The following is a 21,303-nucleotide window of genomic DNA, read 5'->3' on the forward strand; positions in this document are numbered from 1 at the left end:
GCAGGATCTTAGCAGAGCTCTGCATGAACAAATAACTGCAAACCTCAATAAACCGAAGCAATACTGAAAAGAGAAGGAGCCAAGATTCCTCCACAGGAATGTGAGAGATTGAATAAGTCCTCAAGAAGACATTATTTCAAGTTATTGGTGCTAAAGGTGGGTCTACAACCTATTGAATCATGCCAAGTACTGCGTCATAGGATTTCATAGTCTCATGAAAACTTCCTTCTTCAGAATCCATGCAGACTGACACTAGATCTGCAGGGTTTAGGTTGATTGTAATAGCAGGAATAAGTAACACTAAGCTGTGTTTGTGGTTTATTATGACACGAGACACCACTCTAAGAAATCTGTAACATTTATGTTTGCCTTTTGTGTAACAGCACATGAATCCATTCCCATGTACACTTATTTCTCAAAAAACGTGAGCATGTATTTACAAATATATACACTGAAATACATTCTAAAACTCACATATTACATTAAAGAAGCTTCAGTCGGTAGACAGAAAGACAGCTGCTTTAAAAAAAAAAGAAAGAAAAAGTACACAACCTCTTGTACAAATGATCAATGTTACAATTTGGACACCTTGGTGTAAACACTGGGTAACTCATCTGGTGAAGCATTTGTTTTAAATACACTAAAATGTGACAATGGGACAAAGAATGCATAAAACATATTCTGGGCTTACAAACAGTATATGAAATTGAAAGAGTGGCCTTAGGTACAAAATATCAATGACAGTGATGATCGCTTTGCAACACCCAGAGATGAGGATTTTATTTCCCTTTCAGAGGCAACCTTAGTTGAGTTTAATAAAGGAGCTGTTGTAAATTCTGTTCTTTGTTTTGGACCCGGTAGGTGTTAAAAGGTGTTTGTGAATCCGAAATAACCGATTACCACACTGTAATCCAGGAAAACCACTTGGAGCTATCAGCGTGTGCCATTATTTTTCGGGTTCATAGTATCTTTTTTTCATGGCCCGATATTTTCGGAGGAAATACAGAGCTTCTAGCTCCTTAATGACATGATCCCCCCGGGCCACCAGCTGTTTGATCTTCTCCGGGTCGGTAACGTCTTTATGCTTCATGAATGCTGACTTCAGGCGCTGTTTGAAGTACGCTACTCCCTGAGGGTATTCACGGCCGAGATACAGGAGCTTGTTTGGAGAGGAGAGACACATTTTTAAAGCTCTGCAGCATTGCACACCACCCAGCGTTGTTTCTCTTAACACCAGTTTACTTACATTTTTGTACAGCCTGAAAACTTCAGTTTTTAAAGGGTTGGCCATGGCCTTTCACACTTTTGAAACGAGAAGAGGAGAAAGGGAAGGTCAGGAGAGAGAGCACACAGAAACCATTACACAAAATTAAGTTTAGCTTAGCAGCTAGCTTACGAATTACCATGTAGAGCACTGCATTTATGCCAAGCGCAACAAATTGACATTTACACGTGTTATATTATGTACGCCAATGAAGAGAAAAATGTCTTTTCCTTGCGCCCTTACCTATGAATGCAAGGGACAACTCCGTAGTGCACGTTGTCGCACGTCGTTTCGTTCTGTCGCAAATAAAAAACATAGCAAGTACGCATGCGTATAGGTTGCCACGGTTACCCAGACGCGAGGACGAACATGGTGAGGGTTTTTCCCCTCTATTATTTCCTTATAATAGACCAGCTTAAATATTATTTTTAAAGGTCTATGTGATTACAGGCTATCAGTTAGCGCAATTACGTAGTATCCTATTAGTTTACTGTACGAAATACAGTTTCGTAGTTCTTAACTTCGACACTCTCTCTCTCTCTCTCTCTTTATATACAGAGGTGGCAAAAGTACAGACTTTCTTTACTTAAGTAGAACAACTAAGTAGTAAAGATACCTGGGTTAAAAAAAATGCTCCACCAATAGTTGAAGCACTGAAGAAACTGTTTTACTCAAAAGAGGAAAAGTAAAGGCTCTGAAATGTACTCCAAGAAAGAAAGTAGCTCTTTGTAGGACAATTCTAACAAGGAAACGGAACCTCCTGCTATATTAATATAATATCATTATACTATTAGTACATGATAACATAAATACAATAATCTAAATTAATACAATAACATAAATTATAATCCCAGTGAATATGCCCAGTTTGAATGTGTTATATAGGACCCAATGCAGTGGAAAGGAATATAAAAAAAAAGAAAAAAAGAAGCGGTTTTCTGTTGCCTCCACATTTAAACATTAACTCTTGATTTTAAAGTGAGATTCAGCAGGTGGGGGACACTAAGATCTGTGGAGTGGCTCAGCAAAGGGAAAAGAATTACACCTCATAATAATGTCTAATGTGAGATTCAGTAGATTTTATTTGTGTACATGCTGTGATCAGCTGACCTGCTGCTCTTTGTGAATTTACACAACTGAATTTAGCAAGATGTCAGCAGTTTTCACAAGATGTCCTGGGTGATGTCCATCCTCTACACTGACACGGACACCACTCCTCTACTCATTAGATTGTCTTTACAGTAGACAGTATAAAGTTCAGTGAATTAATCTAAACATCATCAGCTTAAGTGTGATGTTATTTCACAGTCTTTTCTCTCCCTGTGAAATAAAACCGTAAATAAACAGTCTGTGTTTTAGCTGATAGAAATGTTGAATTTGAAATTACCTGCCACTTAGCGCTAGCTAGATTATGAAGTTCCACTAACACAAAAGGTCACCTGCACTACTTCTGGAAATGTAAGCAGTAAAAGTAAAAGGGTGTCAGAAAAATAAATAATTAAGTAAAGTACCTGGATTTTCTACATAAGTACTGTAACAAAATATTTGTATTTAGTTACTCCCCACCTCTCTATATCCATCTATAGTGTATATAGATATAGATAGATACATAGTTTCTTGAATTTCTGTTTTGAAGCATGACATTCTGTAACTTTCTCTCTGTCTTTTTTTCCTGTGAATGAAAGCTTCCCAAGAAACAACAGGTATGAGCAACAGGCAGTCAGTACATCGTCTGTCTTTGACAATTAGACACAGAACTCAGCTCAAGATACACACAGGAAGCTTCCTTACTCTCTTTCTCGCTGCTTTGTTCTCTTCAGCAATATATCCATTTGCTAGTAGGTACACACTGAACTGTCACTGTTAAACTACACTTGCAATGCTCTGATGCCACAGAAGAAGGCCGGTAAGGTGTCCAAGGCTCAGAGGACAAAGCGGCAGCAAGAGGAGGAGGAGAGGAGACTTCGAGAGGAAGGTGAGCGGTCTCTCTTCATTTAAACCTCCAGTGTAGGTGGCATTTCTGGCACTGAGACTTTAAAGGGAAATTGACTTTTAAAAAAATGAATCTGTTACACTTTTTGAGCTTCTCTCAAGATTTGTTCATTGTCATTATGTTGCTAGAACGTAACAAAAATTGCAATGGTGCTCTCGGTAATAAAGAAAATGTAGAAAAGATAAATAAGATTTACTTAAAAAAAGATAAATGCAGAAGCCTTTAGCAGTCTTTAGAGTAAAGTGACTGGATGTGAGTGTTCGTGCAGGTGGTCCATGGGGAAGGGCAGGTGGACGGATGGCTTTCAGTGGTGGCTCTTGGAAAAATAGCTGTCCCTCAGCCGGGTGGTAGTGGTCTTTATGTATCTATACCATTTCCTAGATGGCAAAGGTATGAACAGTTCGTGTCCCGGGTGAGTGGGGTCAGCAGCAATATGGCTGGCCTTCCTTTGCAGTCTGCCAGCTTATACTGAATTGAGGTCTGTTAGCTGCTTAATGTGTCTTTGGAGGATCCTCTCAAAGAACTTCATGATGACTGGGGTCAGTGCGACTAGGCAGTAATCATTTAGGCAGGCCACAGCTGATTTTTTTTTTTTTGGCACAGGCACAATGATGGAGGACCTAAGGCAGACAGGGATAGTATAAAGTTGCAGAGACAGATTGAAAATGTCCAAAAAGACCCCAGCCAGCTGGTCAGCACATGTCCTCCCTGACACCTTTTCCGGTTTTGCAGCTTTGTTAGTGTTAGTTCTCTTCAGAGAACAAGTCACTTAGTGGAGCTGCAGGATCAGGGGCTGATGCTGCTCCTCTAGTTGAAGGGGAGCAACGGTTGCACCTCCATTAGTGTTGTCAATCTGGAGAAGAAACTGTTCAGGGTATCAGGAAGTGAGGGATCCCAACTGATCTACTGCTCTATGTAGCTGTTTATGAGTAGGAGAGATAGGCGCTTGTTGGTGGATGTGTTCTCTGTTAGCACTGTATCTGTAACATGTACATTGTAGAGGAAGCCCGGATCAGGGCAGAAAGAGAAGAACAGGAGAGAGTGGAAAGAGAGAGAAAGCAGAAGGAAGTGGAAAGGCTTGAGCTAAAGGTAAGAGCCCAGTTTAATATTAACCCTAAATGAAGCATAAAAGAAGAAATGTACATACACAGAAGAGTACTTGAGAATGCTTTGTGTGCTTGGATGTCTTTCTCTGACAGGACCTAGAGCGCAGAGAGGCCGAGTTGAAGGAACTGCACCATCTACTGGAGGAGAATCATACTGCAGTAACCAAATGGAAAACTGAAGCTGTGGAGACAGCCAAGGTGTGGGTCCACAAGCATTCTGTCCAGTAGATATGGACATTTTCTTTTTCTCTGATGGATTTCTGGCAGTGTATGCTTTGTGTCCAGTGGGAGCGATACATGCGTTGCGACGGTGCACCAGACCCAGCAGTACAGAAAGAGATGAATACATACATGAGTTTATGGAGAGATGACCCTGAGGTCAACATCACGCTTGTGCTCCAGCAGTGTAATCTTGCTCTGCAGGTCTGTATGTGTTTGTTGATCAATGACAGTAAGGTTATTTTATTTCCCTATTATCAGATAATAACCAGCAACAATTTTCTTTATGTTAACTGGCAATAATTAAGTGATAATAATCAGGATGAAAAATTAAGCACAGGACAAAAGTAGCTCTTCGAGCTATTAAAAATAGAGGTAACTAAAGCCTTGTCTTCAAGTGAGTTATCTGCTGTGTGTTCTAACACAAATCTGTTCTTACAGCTGGTAGATGAGTTGGAAGATTTCCTCAAAGATGTTACAGATCCCCAGGAGGGCCAGAAGTACCAGAAGGTTCTCATAAATTTGCAGGAGCTAATTCACTCAAAACACCACCTTGCTACTGAAGAGATCCTTAAGGTACAAGATACCTGATTATTCCTATGATAACACATCAGGATGCAGTTTGATTTATAGTAACAATATAGCAATAAGTCCAAAACCCTGCGTGTCCATGGTTTCAGAGTGCCAGTGAAAACGTCAGCACTGAGACAGGCAACATGCAGACTGTGATCAAAGATGACAACATTACATTGTGTCTCTGGGCCAACCTCAATAAGATTCCAAGGTTTGTTCATAAAGCTGTCATCTTATAATTTCATTCTGTTATATATCCACTGTTACAGTGGTGGATGCTCATATTAAAGTTTCACATGGTGAAATCAGTGTATGTGTAAGGAATCTCTGAGTCAACGCTCACACTTCAGACTCTTCAGTTCTAGGAGTGAGCACAGAAGCTCAACCTTCTCTTTAGCAGCCATTCAGAAGAAAGTTGGTTTAAGTGAGCGGGAAGGAAGCCAGACAGCGGTTAGACAGACAGACAGACAGACAGACCAACTGTCCGTCTGTCCACCCATCTTCTGCTGCTTATCTAGGTTTGGGTTGCAGGGGCAGCAGTCTAAACAGAGACAGCCAGACCCTTGCCAACTCCTCCAGTTCATCTGGGGGGACACTGAGGCATTTCCAAGCCAGCAGAGAGACACTAGAGACATCTTTTCAGCATGTTCTAGGTCAGCCCAGGGTATCCTTCTAGTAGGACATGCCAGAAACGCCTCATCATCTCATCCAGCAGCAATGGGCTAATTGTCCACGAACTCCTGAAACCCCTTTTGAACAGGGGGACCACCACCATGATCTGCCAAATGTCGCTGGCTCCCACATTTTCCTTCTGATGCTGCCTATCCAAAAATAGAAATATGGTGCTAGAAATGAACATCATTCCAACATTAAAGAAAGTCAATCATTTGTAGCTGTGCCTTATGATGAAGATGAAATTTGTGGACAGTACCTAAACACAGACTTGTATAAATATTGCCTGTAGGTACACAGGCTGATGTTTTATTCCTCTTTGTGTTTCTACCTGGTCCATCCAGGTTTAAGAGTGTCAGCTTCAGTGAGGCAGGCCTCAGCTTTGAGCTTCCCAAGCAGCTGGCTGTGAGTGACATTGCTGTGCGCATCCTCCACACCCGGTATGACCACCTATCTTCATTAGCCAGGATGACTCATCTGAGAACACACACACTCAGCAACAGGGTCTACCCGGCGATGCAGTACACCCAAAGGTTAGGCGAGAGGGAGGTAAGATGAAAGACTCAGCTTCTGTTGTGGGTTCCTTCATTTACTGGGTTCTTTTCCTTCCTATAGAATGCACATCTCACAGAGTGCAGCCAGTCTGTGGTCAAGGAGGAGCAGTCCAGAGCCTGAAGAGAGCCAAGTGAGCCACGTCCAAACACAGATGGAGGCACTTGATGGTAAGATGGTCTTTAAATAAAAAGCAAGCACATCAACTAAACTTGTTTTAAAAATACATATCACACTATGTCACAACTAACTCTATGTCAGTGATTATTGTAAACTTAGCTTAGAAAGAATGTGTTTATTTCCACAGACAAATTAACCAGCGGTTCTTCTAAAAGCCTTAATGACAGTTCTGTCTGTCTGTTCACCAGTCAGGGATCCGATTGGTCCCCCGGAGGAGCACACAGTGATCAACCCTGTTGCCCAGGTGGTAGACTTGATGGAGTACACACCTCTGGGTGGAGTATTCTACTATGATGCGTTTCACCTCCCACCTCAAATTCAATATGCCCATGGCTGGAAATTTGTGCAGGTGAAGAGATAAGGGTCTTCCAGCTAGCATGAGATCAAACCTCACTTGTACTCAAAGTGCATGCCTGTTTTTGTTTGTAGGTGTTGAGGACAGGTATGCAGGTCTTCTCTTATCAGGCTGAGAAGTCTGGTTTGGATGGCCACGAGGCTCTCCCCTGTCCTCTTATTGGGGTGTCTGTGACACTGCCCGACTCTGTTGTCTTCTTGGAAGCTCCACAAGTGGCTCGCTGGGATGCTGCAGGTATACCACACTCTGAAATACATCTGAAAGACCCCACAAAGTCAAAGATATTGAAACTGTCTACTCCCAAAGGTAAGCAGTGGAGGATGGATGGTATATCCGACATCTCCTATGATGAGCCTGAGGCCAAAATCTCTTTCAAGATGGACTCCTTCCAAGCGTTTGCGCTGATGCAGAAAACCTACGCCAACCTTCCTTTTCAGAGCTGGGAGCTCCGGCCACTGGGCCAGGACTCTGCTCTCTACACTGTCAACGGGGCGTTCATAAACATCAGCATCACTATTCAGGTAAGACGGCAAGAGCACTGTGGACGCAAGACGCAGGAAATAAACAGGAGATGTGGCTTAACTGTTACAATTTGTGCATCTGTGTCACTGATAGGATAATAAATGTATGCTGCAATCAGAGCAAGAGGGGGGGCTTTCTCACCTCATCGGAAAGTGGATGAGTGGCTCGGACCTGCAGAAGGCCATGGTCGACGCTGGGGTCAACATCTTTGTGAATGAATACGCGCACAAATACGTCAGCAGCACTGCCAAGGTCTGCAACACAAAACCAAGATGCTAAATTTGAGACGCTAATATGAGAAGCTTAACAAGAATCCTTCAAAGATTGAAATGCATTTTATGAAGTCAAATGGGTTTCAGAATGGAAAAATGGACTTGAACGCCCCTTTAAATGAGGAGATTGAAAAACAAGGTTCGGCTGATATTTCACATGGTACCCACTATTTAAGCAGCTCAGACTACCCCCAGTTGTTGTGCATCTTTTCATTCATCTGACTGAAGAAGTGAATAAGTGCTTTTCATGTCACCAATTAGGGCTGTCAACATTAACGCGTTAATGCGTCATGACATTAACGCGATTAAAATTTTTAACGCAATCAACCCATCTGGAGCGCAGAATGGACAAACTGCCCAAAATGCATTGACAGAGACATTTCAGGGATTTTGAGTCATTCTGCGCTCCAGATGGGTTGATTGCACTAAAAAAAAAAAAAAAAATAAATAAATAAAAAAAATGTAAATAGCGTTATTTGCGATGACTGCGTTAGCGTTAGCATTGACAGCCCTACACCAAATATAAATGACTACAGACGGAAATGTCAGTTAGCGTGTGACTTGGTTGGTGAGATTTTCACCTGATAGTAGCATTAAGTTAAAAGGTTTGAACCAAAGTTTGTATTACACAGGGCATGTAAGTGTCCCATGAAATCATAAGATAAATACGTTTTTCTGCATTTACACAGGGCTGTCTGAAGCGGTCCTGATATGTAGTTTTAAACAACAATTTAATTATTGTGTTTTTGCAGTATTAAGAATTACAAAATGATCTGTGGGGTTTCTGTCCTCTTCAGGACCCACTCACAGAGCACGCTGCCTACGAACAGATGGCCCTCTTTTCCTCTGCCTGTGCATTCTCGTGGAGCAAGTGGAATGCTAAATGTGGAGCTGAGCATCTGGTCATGCAGGTACTCTCTCACACATAGATACACTTTATGCAATGTAGTATTTTACTCCATTATCTACTTAAGGCCTCAGTCACACTAGAGTAAAAATAGAACGGCTACCTCTGTGCAAGCAGGAGAAAAAACTGTGGCTGGTGAGTGATTGTGCTGAAAATATTTTTGCTACCTGGGAATGACTGCAAGAAGTTGTGGGGACCACTTTTGGTTGCAAGGAGATTCAGCATGTTGCCAGGTGGGAGGCAACCGGTCTCTGCCTGATTCGGACCGACTGCAATCCCTCTCAAAGAGATTGGTGAAGGTTTGCGATTAATCGCCATCCACTTTACAAATGCAAACATGCTGTAATCAACTGGAGTCACAATGAGCACGACTCTGCTACCTGATCAAATAATGAACCAAGAAAACGTGAATTACTAAAGTTTGTGCCAGAAAATTTTGCATAAACTGTGCTGAATTTTAAAACTAAAAAACGTGTTTAGTTATTTAGAATGGGAGGTGGACATGTTTTCAGAACGATTGCATAATTAATACACCCGATTGGCTCAAAGTGGAGAGCGAGACATAACTTTGGCTCCGTCCTGTCATTCTTTACTCAGTCCTCTGAGTGTTTAGAGCTGAGCCTCGTGTATTCCTGCTGTGCAGTAACACTGGGATTTAATTAAACAGCAGAACTCAAAGAAGCATCGGAGGGAGGCGGGGGAGATGTTGGACAAATGATGCATACAAGGATGTGTCTTGTTTTGGCAACCTATCATTTTTATTATAATGGGCAGAGCAGGTTTCAGTATTCAGGGTTTTAGAGATTTGAAACATCTCTTTAGAAATGTTTTCTCAGCAGTGTGCAAAGACAGGAAATTTTAAGGTTTCTTTCTTTTACTTCCTTAATAGATGCATTTACATAACATCTCTGTCAAAATGCAGCTGTTTGGGGACTGTGTTAGTTTAATATGCAGTATGAACAGCGTTATCCTCTCTACTCGAGAAACTGGCAAACGCAATTCAAATATTTTAAATTACCAGACTTAAATCCTGTGTCTACTTAGTGCTATTTGGCCAGCTGTGCCACTTTATGGTACGTAGAGTAAAGTGAGGTTAATGTTATCTGTAGCTCATTACCATTATTTTTCTTTTTTTTTTTACTTTAAAACTCCATGTAGAGGAGGAGGCATCTTCTTCCATTTATTAAGACCAACAGCAGACGTTCAATTTGAGAATTGATAAATAAGTGAACACGTTTTACAGAATCATGAAGCGAATGAAGGTCAGGTTAGAGTTTACCTTTTAATTGAGAAGTCTAGCTGGTCTTACCAGCTGCACCACAAATTGTGTGCGTAACATTTGTTGAGCGATGCCTTCAGTTTCTAACTGCAGGATGTGTGACAGCAGCTCTGTTGCATAACACCAATTCAGTTTCACACACTGCAGAGAAGCTCAGACAGATGCATGCATTTACACATGTAGCAGAGTAACAGCACATTAACACAGACGGCAAACAAACATATTGAGTCTCCTTCGGCCCGGTCTTGTTTATCTGAATTGCTTTCTGTTTTCTGCCCCAGGCTCTGCTATAGAATCACATGTCTGATGCAGACAGCAGTAGATTTGAGAGCTATCACAGGTAATTGTGGTATTATTGAAAACCCGATTTTATGTAATTGTCAATTCACCCTCCCCCCGCATGTGGTCTCAGACCTGGGCCCGGTCTCTGAAGCAGCCATTTCAAAGTCAAGGACACGGCACACAGTTGCAACAATTGTGGTTTGGCTGCAGTCTCCAATTACCAGTCTCTCTAGTGCAGCTCTAGATTAAAGCAGACTACCACCTGGGTTCTCTTAACATCAACCTTTACGCAGCCAGAGCTATGAAAAAGGAACACGAAACCAAGAAGCAAAAGTGATATTAACTTGTGACTACCTGATTCTCACCAAAAGGTTACTGACCATAGTTGAGCAGACAGAACAGAGATGAAATTGGCTAACATTTAATATGCTTTAATGTTACATCAACTTGCAAAACTCTCTTTGCCAGGTGTGTGAGCACCACAATCCCTCCCCCGTGCCCAAGGACTCATGGAGTCTGTACCTTCTGGGAGCTCAGAGGAGTCGAAAGCTGGCGATCACAGAAACAAGTGAAGCTTTTTCTCCAGATCATTATCCTGGCAGCGAGTTTCACTCCACCTTCATCCACTTGCTTCAGGACACCATGAGTCCTGATGGCGTCGCTCGGACCAGAAATTCCCATCATTTGTTTGTCGACACAGTGCAGAGCCTGCTTTGTGCCACAAGGCCCCTGATGTATACATAATCCCAGTGAAATAAACTTAAAAATGCACGACTAAATACAACAACGAGAGAGCTGAATTTGAATTGTACACTTGGATACACATAACACACATCTTCTATTGTAGAATTGGCTACTTTATTTGTGAAAAGATCCACACATCTCCTTTGGAACATACAAAAGTGTATGAAGTTGTGGCAACCACAGCAAAAACTTGAAGATGGAAAATACAAAAAAAAAACAAAAAACGTTTGTGTTGAAACTGTAATAATGCAGAAATACAAGTTAAAACTCATAATCACATTTTCCACTCAAAACTAGCAAACTCATAAATATAGACTTCATAAACACTTAAGAGTTTTATTACCAGTGTTTAAAGAGTTAAGTTATAAACTGTCCTCAGCAACCGATGAGGTAAAATTCCATTAAAAATGCTGGTATTCTCCTGCATCCTCAAGTACATAAAATGTGTTTAAAAAGCCACAGGTGGAGCAGCTCACTGAACAGCTGAGCAGCACTATCACACATGCATACACACAGATAATCTTATTTAGCAAACATAATGTGATGCATAAACTCCTCTATGGGGTTAACTATTCCTGAGGCCAGGTCTGTGCTGTCGATGCAAGTCTTATAGGAATTTGCAGGCACAGTAAACATCCCAACAGCCTCTGCTCTCCCAGTGCAATAAATATCTCTGGAGGGCTGATGAGCACTAGCACCATCGACCCTCAGGACTTCGACTAGACAGGGGGCTGGCCATTGTACCGGAGCCCTGTGTAGGGCCACAGCAGCTGCTGGATGGTCATCCAGGAGTCCCCGGTCCCTACAGGGGCTGCGTCTACGGCTGGCTGCATCACCAGGCTGGCCAGCAGTGCCAGGAGACCTATGCAAATAAACAATGATAACAATAAGAATCCTTTGTTTAATTAAGAAAACACCCCCACTTCTGCATGGATAACAATCTCTGAATTATTGATGTTTTACTTGAATGTTACAGCTGTGCTATTGCTGGGTACCTTGATGCAATTTATCTGAAAAATACTAGGTAAAGATTTAAAACGCACGGTATCAAGAACAAAGTACAATATTGGTGTCAAATGCATATATGGCAGTTTTGATTTTGATGGCACATTTTCAGAAAAACTGAACAGGGGGCGATATTAAAAACGCAGCTGGAGGAAGATTTTGCAATTAGACCAACTATCAACAGGTATGTAAAGTTTCATGAATTTCCAAGCATGCTTAGGCCCTCAATAAAGGAGTTTATTTGCCAAAATAACTTTACCATTATTACACAACTTAGGGGTTACACAACGTTGAGACTTCAAGGTGGGGGCATGACAAACGAGTGGAAGATGTCACGGTCTGTCCTTTATATACAGTCAATGGAGTGGTTCTCCTAGGTTTAAACCAGTAATGGTAACAAAAGGAGCCTACCCGCTAGGAGCACCATCATGGCTAGCCAAAGCCAAAGACCCCTGCCACCTCTGGCTACTGCTGCTGCCGTCCGGGAACTGGTTAAACTATGGGACAGAGACTGGGCCGCTCCTGGTTCTGTAGATGTAGGGCTGGATGAAGGGCTAGGCCTAAAGAAAACAAAATAACGTTATGACACGAACTAGGTAAGACATGGTTACTACGGGGGAAAAAAAGATAAAATGTTAAAAAGATAAAGCGAAAGACTTAAGTTACCAAAAATACTTGTGACATAGTTAGCTTATTTCAGGACACTGTCATGAACACAGTAAAATCTGTTGGTCATTTGTGGTAACTTAATTACAGCAGGCAGTAAATTAGCTGTGACTTGGCTAAAATTACAATTTAAATGCAGTTTAAGTGCATTAAACCACCCATCTTATAACTGCATCAAAGCACAACCATACACATCACTGTTAGCATAGAAAGATGTCAGCAGTTGTTAATAGCAGTTGGCACTGAGCTGGATTTCAGCATTAGCTTATCAGGCAAAGGCAACAGATAATTTTGGCCTGAGATCTGTCAACAGCAGGAATGCTGCTTCAATTTAGAGTCCGTGCAAGGTCGTAAGTGGCCTTTGATTGGCACTCCTTCCAGATAAACATAGGCCTTTTGCATGCATTAATAGTGTTTTCTCCCCTTAGACAAAGTCAGAATCCACAATCACTTCCCACTTTGTATTTTCTCCCAACACACTTACAGCATTACAAAGAGCTCATCCTGATTCCTGAGAGATGTAAAGGGAGGAAAAGAGGAAAGGATAGTTCAGAACAACAGCTGATCTGCATAGTTTGCATAATCTGTCACCTCACGAAAACAAAGGAACAGGCCAAGGTTTGCACATAAAACAGGTGGCCGAGCATGTTAGTAGATGACAAAAGCAAGCCTGGAGAACTTGGACTGGTTATCACGTTGAATCAAAAAATAATGCAGAAACAAGTCATAACACAACACATAAGAAAGCATGCATTAAAAAGAACACATCCAAAAAACAAACAAAAACACACAAAGTCTCCAGCTGAAGGAAATGATGAATTTCAAACAAAAGCCTCTGAGCCCCTTGAGCATAGAAGCTAGTCCAGCACAGATCTACATCATGAAAGAGTTTCATCACTTAGGTCCCACAACGTCCTCAAAGTTTTGAAACAAAAGGATGTGAACATCAGATGTTAAAGACATTACATTTCTGGTATTAATGATACTTTGACCCAGGCCTCTGTTATCATTATACACAGCAGCAGGGCAGTGTTGACCAAATAGTATAAATGGGGATGGTGTCTTAAAATTGATATCATCATTAATGCCAAAATGTTACATGACTATTGATTGATTGTATAGAGATATTGCATATCATAACAAAATTTCAGTAACTAGTGAAAGTTCATAAGTGGCAATGAAGCGGTTATTCCATTCTAAAATAAAAACATTAATATGCCACTTATGAACTCTGATATCACAAGACGTTCAGGTTACAACTACTGGAACCTGAGCACAGCCAAATGATCAACTCTTTCACCATGTGTCAGTCTCTTGGTTTGTTGGCAGACAGTAGTGCTACCGTACGGTAGCAGTGGGCATTTAGTTGGACTAACGTCTTAAGGGGCAGAATGAGTGAGGTGAGTTTGCTGCCCAGCTCACTGAGACTGGACCTCCTCTCCACCACTGTCTCCTCCTTCTGCTCTTCCTCGGACTGGCAGTCTGTGTTGTTGCAGGCTGTCCTGTGGGCATGCACGGGTTAGGCATTCAAACAAACTTTTCAGCTGCACAATGACATATAACCATTGCTACAAAACCACAATTTTGTGTGCACGTGCACACATGCCAAAGTCATGCATATGAAGCTAACAAAAGCAAGCAGAGAGACACCCCTGCAGCAGTCATGGAATTATATTCACCTCCTGCAGACCAGTAATTTCTCAGACATGAAGTCATGTTTGAAATTATAATTTGTTTTGCATGAATCAGTTCATTCCCAGCAATGCAGAGTATATGCTTAAATATAGCACAAAGCCATAAAGCAATTTCACAACCTTTCAGTTATTTGGAGATTATTCAGCGCTTGACTTCCATCATCTTTAGCATTAGCTTTTACATTAGTTTTCCAAACATGTGAAAGCATACGGTGCCCCATAAGAAAAACAAACATGTCACAAATGTCCACAGCAAAGATGTGTCACTTTAATATTGTCTTGTTTTTGTCTTCTTTTATTTATTAGTACTATTTGTATTTTATCTGTTTATCTGTTTATATATTAATTGGCATCTGTGTGTGGACAGCAAAGAAAAAACTTCATTGCACAAAGAAATGCCTTTTTTTCTTTGGACACATGACAATTAACACTTTGAATTTTGAATCATATAGAAAAGAGGCTTCAGACAAATACTTTCCCAAGCAAATGTAGATGGACCAGATGCATGAAAGATGGCTGCTGTGTGGTTTGCCGTCTCTGCGGTTTGTGCTTACTAGCTTCACTATTTTCTTTATAATACCCACAAAGTCAGTCAGCACTCTCTCACTAACAAAATTCTCTTGTTTTGTTGTCAATAACATCTGCTGTTGACTATCAAAATTATTTCTGCATAAAATTATACTGTAACCAATATTGCACCTAAGAGCCGCCATTTTTATGCATCAGGGTCTGCGCTAAAAGAACTTTGGTGATGCAGCCAGTGCAGTATCCTCCTCCTCACACGTCTTACCCCTTCATCACAAGCGAGGGCTCTTCAGTGTCGACCCAGGGCACAGAGCTACTAAAACGTTTGAGTGGGGGACGCGCTGTGATCTTCCCTGCCACATTCCTGTAAACCAACGTTATCACATAGGGGCATAACAACAACAACAACCCTCAAGTCATGATGCAACAAGCCTTGGTGGAATTAATAACCAACCAGAACCCTCAAATCTTGCTGTAAAAGAAGGAGTCAAAAAAAAAAAAAAACCCACACTGCCTTTATATACAGAGTATACATTTTGTTGTAACTTAACTTGAAGATAATTTAACACACACACACACACACACACACACACACAAATACCCACCATGGGGACCGTCTGGTCAGTCGTTCCGATTCAACCTCTGAGCCATCTTGTGTTTTGGACTGTGTTGGGGGGGGACAAATCAAGCCATCATGAAAACCATACTCTTAAATAAAACTTAACCACAATCATATTTTGTCTGAATACATTTTCTGTATCAATGCTCTGCTTGTTGCTCTTAGTTCATTTAACTTTCCCTACGTTTTACATGTCAAGGACAACTGCAGTTTGTCTAACTACAAATACAGTCCAGCTGCAGTGTGAAAATGTAATTTCAGTTTTCACTTTACACTATTATACCTCCTGTCATTTTATAGAAAAAGCACACCTAAGAGAAGACTGCTTCACAAACACCTTTGAAATTTATTTTATTTACATTTTAAATAACTTGTGGACTACAGAAAAACTACAATTACAAACTACAAAATGCCAGCCTTTGCAGGATACCGTCATCCAATGAGCTAGCTAACTGCATTCCACTTGATCCAAAGTTCTCAGTTTCAATAATTACTTAAGAATGAATGATTTTCAAGCTGAAATACTGAGTTCAGACTTTAAAATATAAGGAAAGCTGCATCTTTGGAAATTATACATACAGTGGAGAAACAAAAACATAATGTAACATATTTCCAATGTGATGATGTAGAGTCTTGCAACTGATACTCACTGTGTCAAAATGCATGTTGCCTGGGCCAGCACGAGACATTGTTATCATGCTGCTCCGCCGGGCTGTCTATGAGAGCACGCGCGGTGGTGGTAAATAAATATTGTAATTTACAGGATTAAAAAACAGTCAACAGAAATTTGAATAAATGATCATGATGAAATTGTGTGTAATCCACCTTGTTGTACTGTGATGACTGTTTCTTTCTTTCACGGAAGTCATCTGGAAAGAGGAACATATAGGTTACCCTTGCATGCAAAATATCACATGTGTCACATTTTACACAGACCTGATTCCTGAGTCTCTACTCTAGTGAGTATAGTGGTTCATGTGAGGACAGCTACAAAAGCATTCATTGCAAGGCCCAGTGCATATTTGGCATTTAATTTGGTATATAAAAAGTAATTATGAGTTTGCAGGAGTTTACAACCTATTGTATGCTACGGTCAGACTTTGTATGTCTAACAGAAAAAGGGTACAACCTTTTTCTGTTTGTGATCCAAACGACCTCTCATTCTGCATGAGCGTCTCCCGCAGTTCCAGCAGCTCAGCATGCTCTTTGGTGTACAATCTCCTGAGGTTCTCCACGTGCTGAATCATTACCTCCACAGCCTTTCCAATACGACTCTCCTGCAAATCCCAAACAAAGGAAACCATTGAATAATGACAAAGTTCCCTTGTCATGCAGAAAACGTGTTTAAATTCTCCACTTACCTGATGAATCGCTCCTAGCATCTCAGAGCGACTGGACACCCTAGTCATGGACTGGATGAGAATATCCAGGTTTTTCTGGAGCCTCTGGATGATCTCCATTGATTGGTTGTCATTGTCACAAAGAGGACTAAGAGCCTAAGCAGAAAAAAAGGAAAAGTGAAAAGAGAGAGCTGAAGAACCAGCGAGAAAATATCATACAATTTCCTCAATTTTTTTTATTTCAACATATACATTTTCTTATTTATATTATTATTATTTACATATATTAAATAAATCGTACAAAATACATTACAACCATTGTCCACATTCACTCCACTTCGAAGCTCTCGTGACCTTTGCACCTGTCAGCCCTTTTACTCAGTGAAACCAATAATTACACAATATATTGCAACTTCAATCACACTATGTTTGTGCAACAACCCTCTACTTCATTTACTTACAGAGTTATCACAGCTACCTATGTTGTGGTACTTTAATAACAAAGGAAAAAAAAGTGTGCGCTCAACAGCTGCACACACACACCTGCAGTAAGCCCTGACAGCTGGACACTTCTTTGCGGACGTTCTCCTCGGCTAGGTCACGTGACCTCTCCTCTAGCCTGAGCCTCTTCTCCAAAGTGAACATGTCACACTTAAACCCCAGTGCCAGACGCTGGAACTCTGCCTGAAAACAGAAGAGAGGCACTTTAGTCTGAAAAGAAGTACCCAAACACCACCTCAAAATAGTATAAAGTACATTTCCATACGTTCTACCTTAACACCGACAGCGGTTCTGGACCAGCAGAAAAGTTACACCATTGAAGTTGTGAAACTTCCACATGCACACACTTCATATTTCAAGAGAATTTAATAGACTTGATGAAAACAAATAGTTATAAAGTAAGCAATAAAGTACTATAAAGTAAAACTTACTAGCATTCTATATGGACACACCATTTTTTTACAAGGTTAAAAGGCAAACACATGCAGGATCCAGTGGTATACATACCTCAATCTCCTTATCACTAGGTGACAGGCTGTAGACAGAAAGACAAGATCAGAAAACTTCATGTGCATACGAATGATTTACAGATTATGTTGGAATGATAAGTTGTCTTACTTGTTCTTATCTTTGAAAGTGTCAGGAATGACTAACATCTCAGCTATAAGGAAACAAAAAAGCGTGCATGCAGTCATTCAAGTCCATGAATATTAAAAATGCATTTTAATACAAGAAATATCTTAAACATACTTTCCGTGTCCGTGGCCATGCTGGCTACATTTTGGTCCTCCTGAACCTTGTGCTCCTTAATGGCCTCCACGGTGCGAGTCAGCTCCTGCAAGATCGGTACAAACATTCCAGTCTCAGTTTCTTTCTCGTCCCGCTTTGAGTCCGATTCTTCCATACTCAAATTCTCTTCAACACCAGTATTTCTCATGGATTTCACTACTTTTTACATAATGAATTGGAGCTGAAGAGTCAACACAGCTGGTTGTGCACTTGGCTCTAGATTCTGAATGATCCGATCCTGAGTAGAGGTAAAACTCAAACTCTCTTCCTCCCTCTCTCGTGGTCATAGACAAGTGTTCACATGATTACACGCACACACTCACTCAGCAAGAAAAGCTGCATTTCTCTTCACGGTCCAGTCAAATGTCACCTTAATGGTGCCATCTTACAGCTTTGTATTTCAAAATGCTGTAAGATTTTTATTTTATACATTTTAATTTGTTTTTATTTTATTTTTATTTTTTTTAAAGAGAATCTGACTACATGTGGTGGGAAAGCTAAAAATGTAAGATATCCACTACCTTTCTCCAAGGCCTTAAGAAGAAAACTAAAGTTCAAATTACTTTAAAAGTAATATTTATAAGTGGAGTTAAGCAGTTAAGAGCAAAGTCAGTGTGCAGATCTTACTAGTTCTCGCCTATTGTCCTTTTTTCCTTCACTAACCTCTGAATGGCTTGGACCAGAGACCGTACTGGCCATGCCACTCCCTGATTGACTGGTGTGTGTGACAGATGATGCCGACTGAGGAGGACTGCTGTCAGAGAGGGTGGTTGGCTTGCTGCTGATGAGCCGGCCTGTCCCTGGAAAGAAGACTTGCTGTGTGGGTGGTTAAAGTTACACACAGACGCACGAACAAAAAGCATAGCCATTTCTGGTTGTGGTTCATTTCTTGTTCCAGCACGCATATCTGTAAATCGTTCTTTACCTGCCGTGCTGGGCTCTGCTTTTGGAACCCCAGCTGCACCGTCCTGCACAGTCTCCTCTTCTTCCACCAGCACAGGTAGCAGGCTTGTGCTTGAAAATATATACTTTTACTTACACAGTATTATAGCAACCTACACTTTTACATCTATTTATGGTATTTTTTGAAACGAAGTTTTCTCCAAGCTGACGTTGAACCACTCACCTGTCCTCAGCTGGTGATCTGCTGGCCGACTGGTCCTGGCTTAGGCTCTAAGATGGACCGAATTAAAAGCGACAAAGAAAGGGATGAGAAAAAACACAAGGTGGCCTTGAAGCACATTTTCGGTCCCAAGAAATTGTTAAAAGCTGCATGCACATAAATGTTCGCGTACATGTAGCGTACCTGTCCCATGGCAGTGAAATGCTATCTAAGCTGTACAGCGTGTGGAACAGAAAGACTGGATTGATTCCTTATATAATGTGGAGCTACATGGAGAGCTCTGCTGTTTTATGAGTGTGTGTTGCCGAGAAGAGCGCACAGTTAACACTGGCACAGTGCTAAGTAGTGGAGGCGGACTGTGTGCACACAGTTGTATGAATACACTCATACAACGTAGCAAGGTGAGAGCTCAGACCAAAGCAGTAGGATATTGTGTAATAAGTGTAGATAATATGACTTCTGATACAACTGCTTCTTTATTTGGCTGCTGCTTTAGGGGTCGCCAGAGCAAATAATCCCAGCGCAGCATCCTCCTCGGTGACAACAGCCAAATTTGAGCCCTACTCTCACCACCATGTTCCTGTCTTTTCTACTCTGGCTTCCTCCAAAGAGGCCTTACTCCTCTCCTCTTCCTTTGTCTTCGGCCAACTGTAGCGCAGTTTTCACTGACATCCTGTTGACCAACAGCACTGGAGGTGGTCCACATCATGAAACATGCGGATGTTTTCAAGCTTTTACATCAGAATCCCTTCCTGATGCAACAGTCTCCTTTTATTTGGGCTCGCAACACCATTTTACACCCAAAGCAAAAGGTGGAAAGGTTTGAGGCGTGGCTGCAGGGGAGGCGATACATCTGAGCTCAAACAGCTCATCACACCTCCCCGGCATAAAAGGAGAATGAACTGGGTCCCGATGTTGTTGTTGATGTGCGCGGCTAGCTGCTGGGAAGCTGCAGCTTAGAGTGTAAAGTTACGACAACCGGAGAATAAAAGCGCAGAAAGGCGTTGAAAATGTGGTCGGGTCTGTCACGCATCATTTACACTGCCACTGAGTGACAGGAAGTGTGCACTCTGGACACTCTGGTCTATCACAGGGCTTCTCAAATTACTCTCGTGCTGTGAGGTGAAAAACCACTACAGCACCACACATTGTGAATACATTAATCTGATTAAACGTTCTTCTTGTGGTGCTAGATTTCCAATTTGTAATGCTGCATTTAGACTTTAGACCTGGACTTTCCAGGATCTGCAGTGCTTATCATCTTGCAGCAGTCTACAAATATCTCTAAAAACAATGCCTGAAAATGTAGAGTACCGAACAGTTTCTGATGCACAAGCTGCAGCACACCATTCTCATCATTGAGAAAACCTTTCGGTTGCGAGACAGGAGCCCCTGCTCAGTGCAGCGACACGGGCTTAGGGGTGAAACCTGGACAATCCGCAAGCAAAATCTGCACCCTTGATGATGCTGGCAACTTTTGCTTCTTTGGCCTAGGACGGTGACGGTGTCGACATTGGGATCGATGAACAATTTCTTGTAAACTTAGTACGAAACAAGTTTTTAAATTCAGTTAAATTTTATCATTTCTAAACATGCTGTGAGTATCTTTTTGCAGTTATTAAACCCGATAATCAAAGAATGAACAGTTTGACATTGTCAAGTCAAAAAGTCCTAAAAATAAACAATGATTGATCAACAAAATAAATGTGTTTATTCATTTGTTTGTTTGTTTTTATATTAATCTGGGAAATTTTAGACTAGTCAGGTTTTCGCATGCTGTGTCACATCCAATTGAAACTAAATAAAAAGTGCCACTATTGGGATAAATAATATGGTTGACTTTATTTATATTCTTGTTGTCAATATGAATGAAGTCCTATGAAAATGGATTAATTTACAAGTAAAATTACAGTTTGAATACATTTGAATAATAGGGTTCAAATAGAATACTCAACTTTAAAAAAGATAAAAGGCCCCAATTCTTAGTTATAAACACTGACCTGGCCATAAAAATAAAAACAATCACTATCTCTCAGTAGGGTGGCAGGCCATAAAGTTAACATCAAGTAGGAGACTAAAAACAAACCGACAGGTCTGGCAGAGAGCAGGACGTACACTAGC

The 21,303-nt window shown here is 41.1% G+C and overlaps 3 protein-coding genes across 7 annotated transcripts in view; 1 reads left to right on the forward strand and 2 right to left on the reverse strand.

Annotated features, from left to right (window-relative positions):
* Positions 1–305: 305 nt before the first annotated feature.
* On the reverse strand, positions 306–1,583 carry lyrm5a (LYR motif containing 5a). Its single transcript, XM_005725081.2, has 3 exons — positions 1,508–1,583; positions 1,247–1,302; positions 306–1,159 (listed from the first exon to the last, which is right to left on the reverse strand). Exons 2-3 carry the CDS (start codon positions 1,289–1,291, stop codon positions 947–949), a joined length of 258 nt encoding a protein of 85 aa, XP_005725138.1. The 5' UTR covers positions 1,292–1,302; positions 1,508–1,583; the 3' UTR covers positions 306–946.
* On the forward strand, positions 1,531–10,955 carry dnai7 (dynein axonemal intermediate chain 7). Its single transcript, XM_005725080.2, has 16 exons — positions 1,531–1,636; positions 2,950–2,967; positions 3,161–3,239; positions 4,258–4,346; positions 4,457–4,561; positions 4,649–4,786; positions 5,024–5,158; positions 5,263–5,366; positions 6,172–6,360; positions 6,443–6,549; positions 6,748–6,908; positions 6,989–7,148; positions 7,221–7,435; positions 7,530–7,688; positions 8,506–8,619; positions 10,645–10,955. Exons 1-16 carry the CDS (start codon positions 1,592–1,594, stop codon positions 10,918–10,920), a joined length of 2,094 nt encoding a protein of 697 aa, XP_005725137.1. The 5' UTR covers positions 1,531–1,591; the 3' UTR covers positions 10,921–10,955.
* A 60-nt stretch (positions 10,956–11,015) lies between these two features.
* Positions 11,016–21,303, reverse strand: part of lrmp (lymphoid-restricted membrane protein) — a 29,591-nt gene continuing 19,303 nt past the window's right edge. For 3 of the 5 annotated variants that reach the window (XM_013908788.1, XM_013908790.1, XM_013908789.1), the window contains exons 24-39: positions 19,186–19,232; positions 18,985–19,073; positions 18,723–18,859; positions 18,021–18,105; positions 17,889–17,931; positions 17,778–17,805; positions 17,313–17,453; positions 16,791–16,925; positions 16,559–16,706; positions 16,255–16,298; positions 16,080–16,145; positions 15,416–15,474; positions 15,076–15,174; positions 13,968–14,093; positions 12,337–12,485; positions 11,016–11,782 (exon numbers count right to left, since the gene is read on the reverse strand). In XM_013908788.1, coding sequence (XP_013764242.1) covers positions 11,640–11,782; positions 12,337–12,485; positions 13,968–14,093; positions 15,076–15,174; positions 15,416–15,474; positions 16,080–16,145; positions 16,255–16,298; positions 16,559–16,706; positions 16,791–16,925; positions 17,313–17,453; positions 17,778–17,805; positions 17,889–17,931; positions 18,021–18,105; positions 18,723–18,859; positions 18,985–19,073; positions 19,186–19,232 — 1,539 coding nt within the window. In that variant the 3' untranslated portion in view covers positions 11,016–11,639. Of the gene's footprint in view, positions 11,783–12,336; positions 12,486–13,075; positions 13,103–13,967; positions 14,094–15,075; positions 15,175–15,415; positions 15,475–16,079; positions 16,146–16,254; positions 16,299–16,558; positions 16,707–16,790; positions 16,926–17,312; positions 17,454–17,777; positions 17,806–17,888; positions 17,932–18,020; positions 18,106–18,722; positions 18,860–18,984; positions 19,074–19,185; positions 19,233–21,303 lie in introns of all 5 variants that reach the window. The other 2 variants (XM_013908791.1, XM_013908792.1) reach the window with 2 other exon arrangements.

The sequence above is a fragment of the Pundamilia nyererei genome, unplaced genomic scaffold, assembly GCF_000239375.1.
Source record: "Pundamilia nyererei isolate P.nyererei 1_Seehausen unplaced genomic scaffold, PunNye1.0 scaffold00014, whole genome shotgun sequence".
Classification (NCBI taxonomy): Eukaryota; Metazoa; Chordata; class Actinopteri; order Cichliformes; family Cichlidae; genus Pundamilia; species Pundamilia nyererei.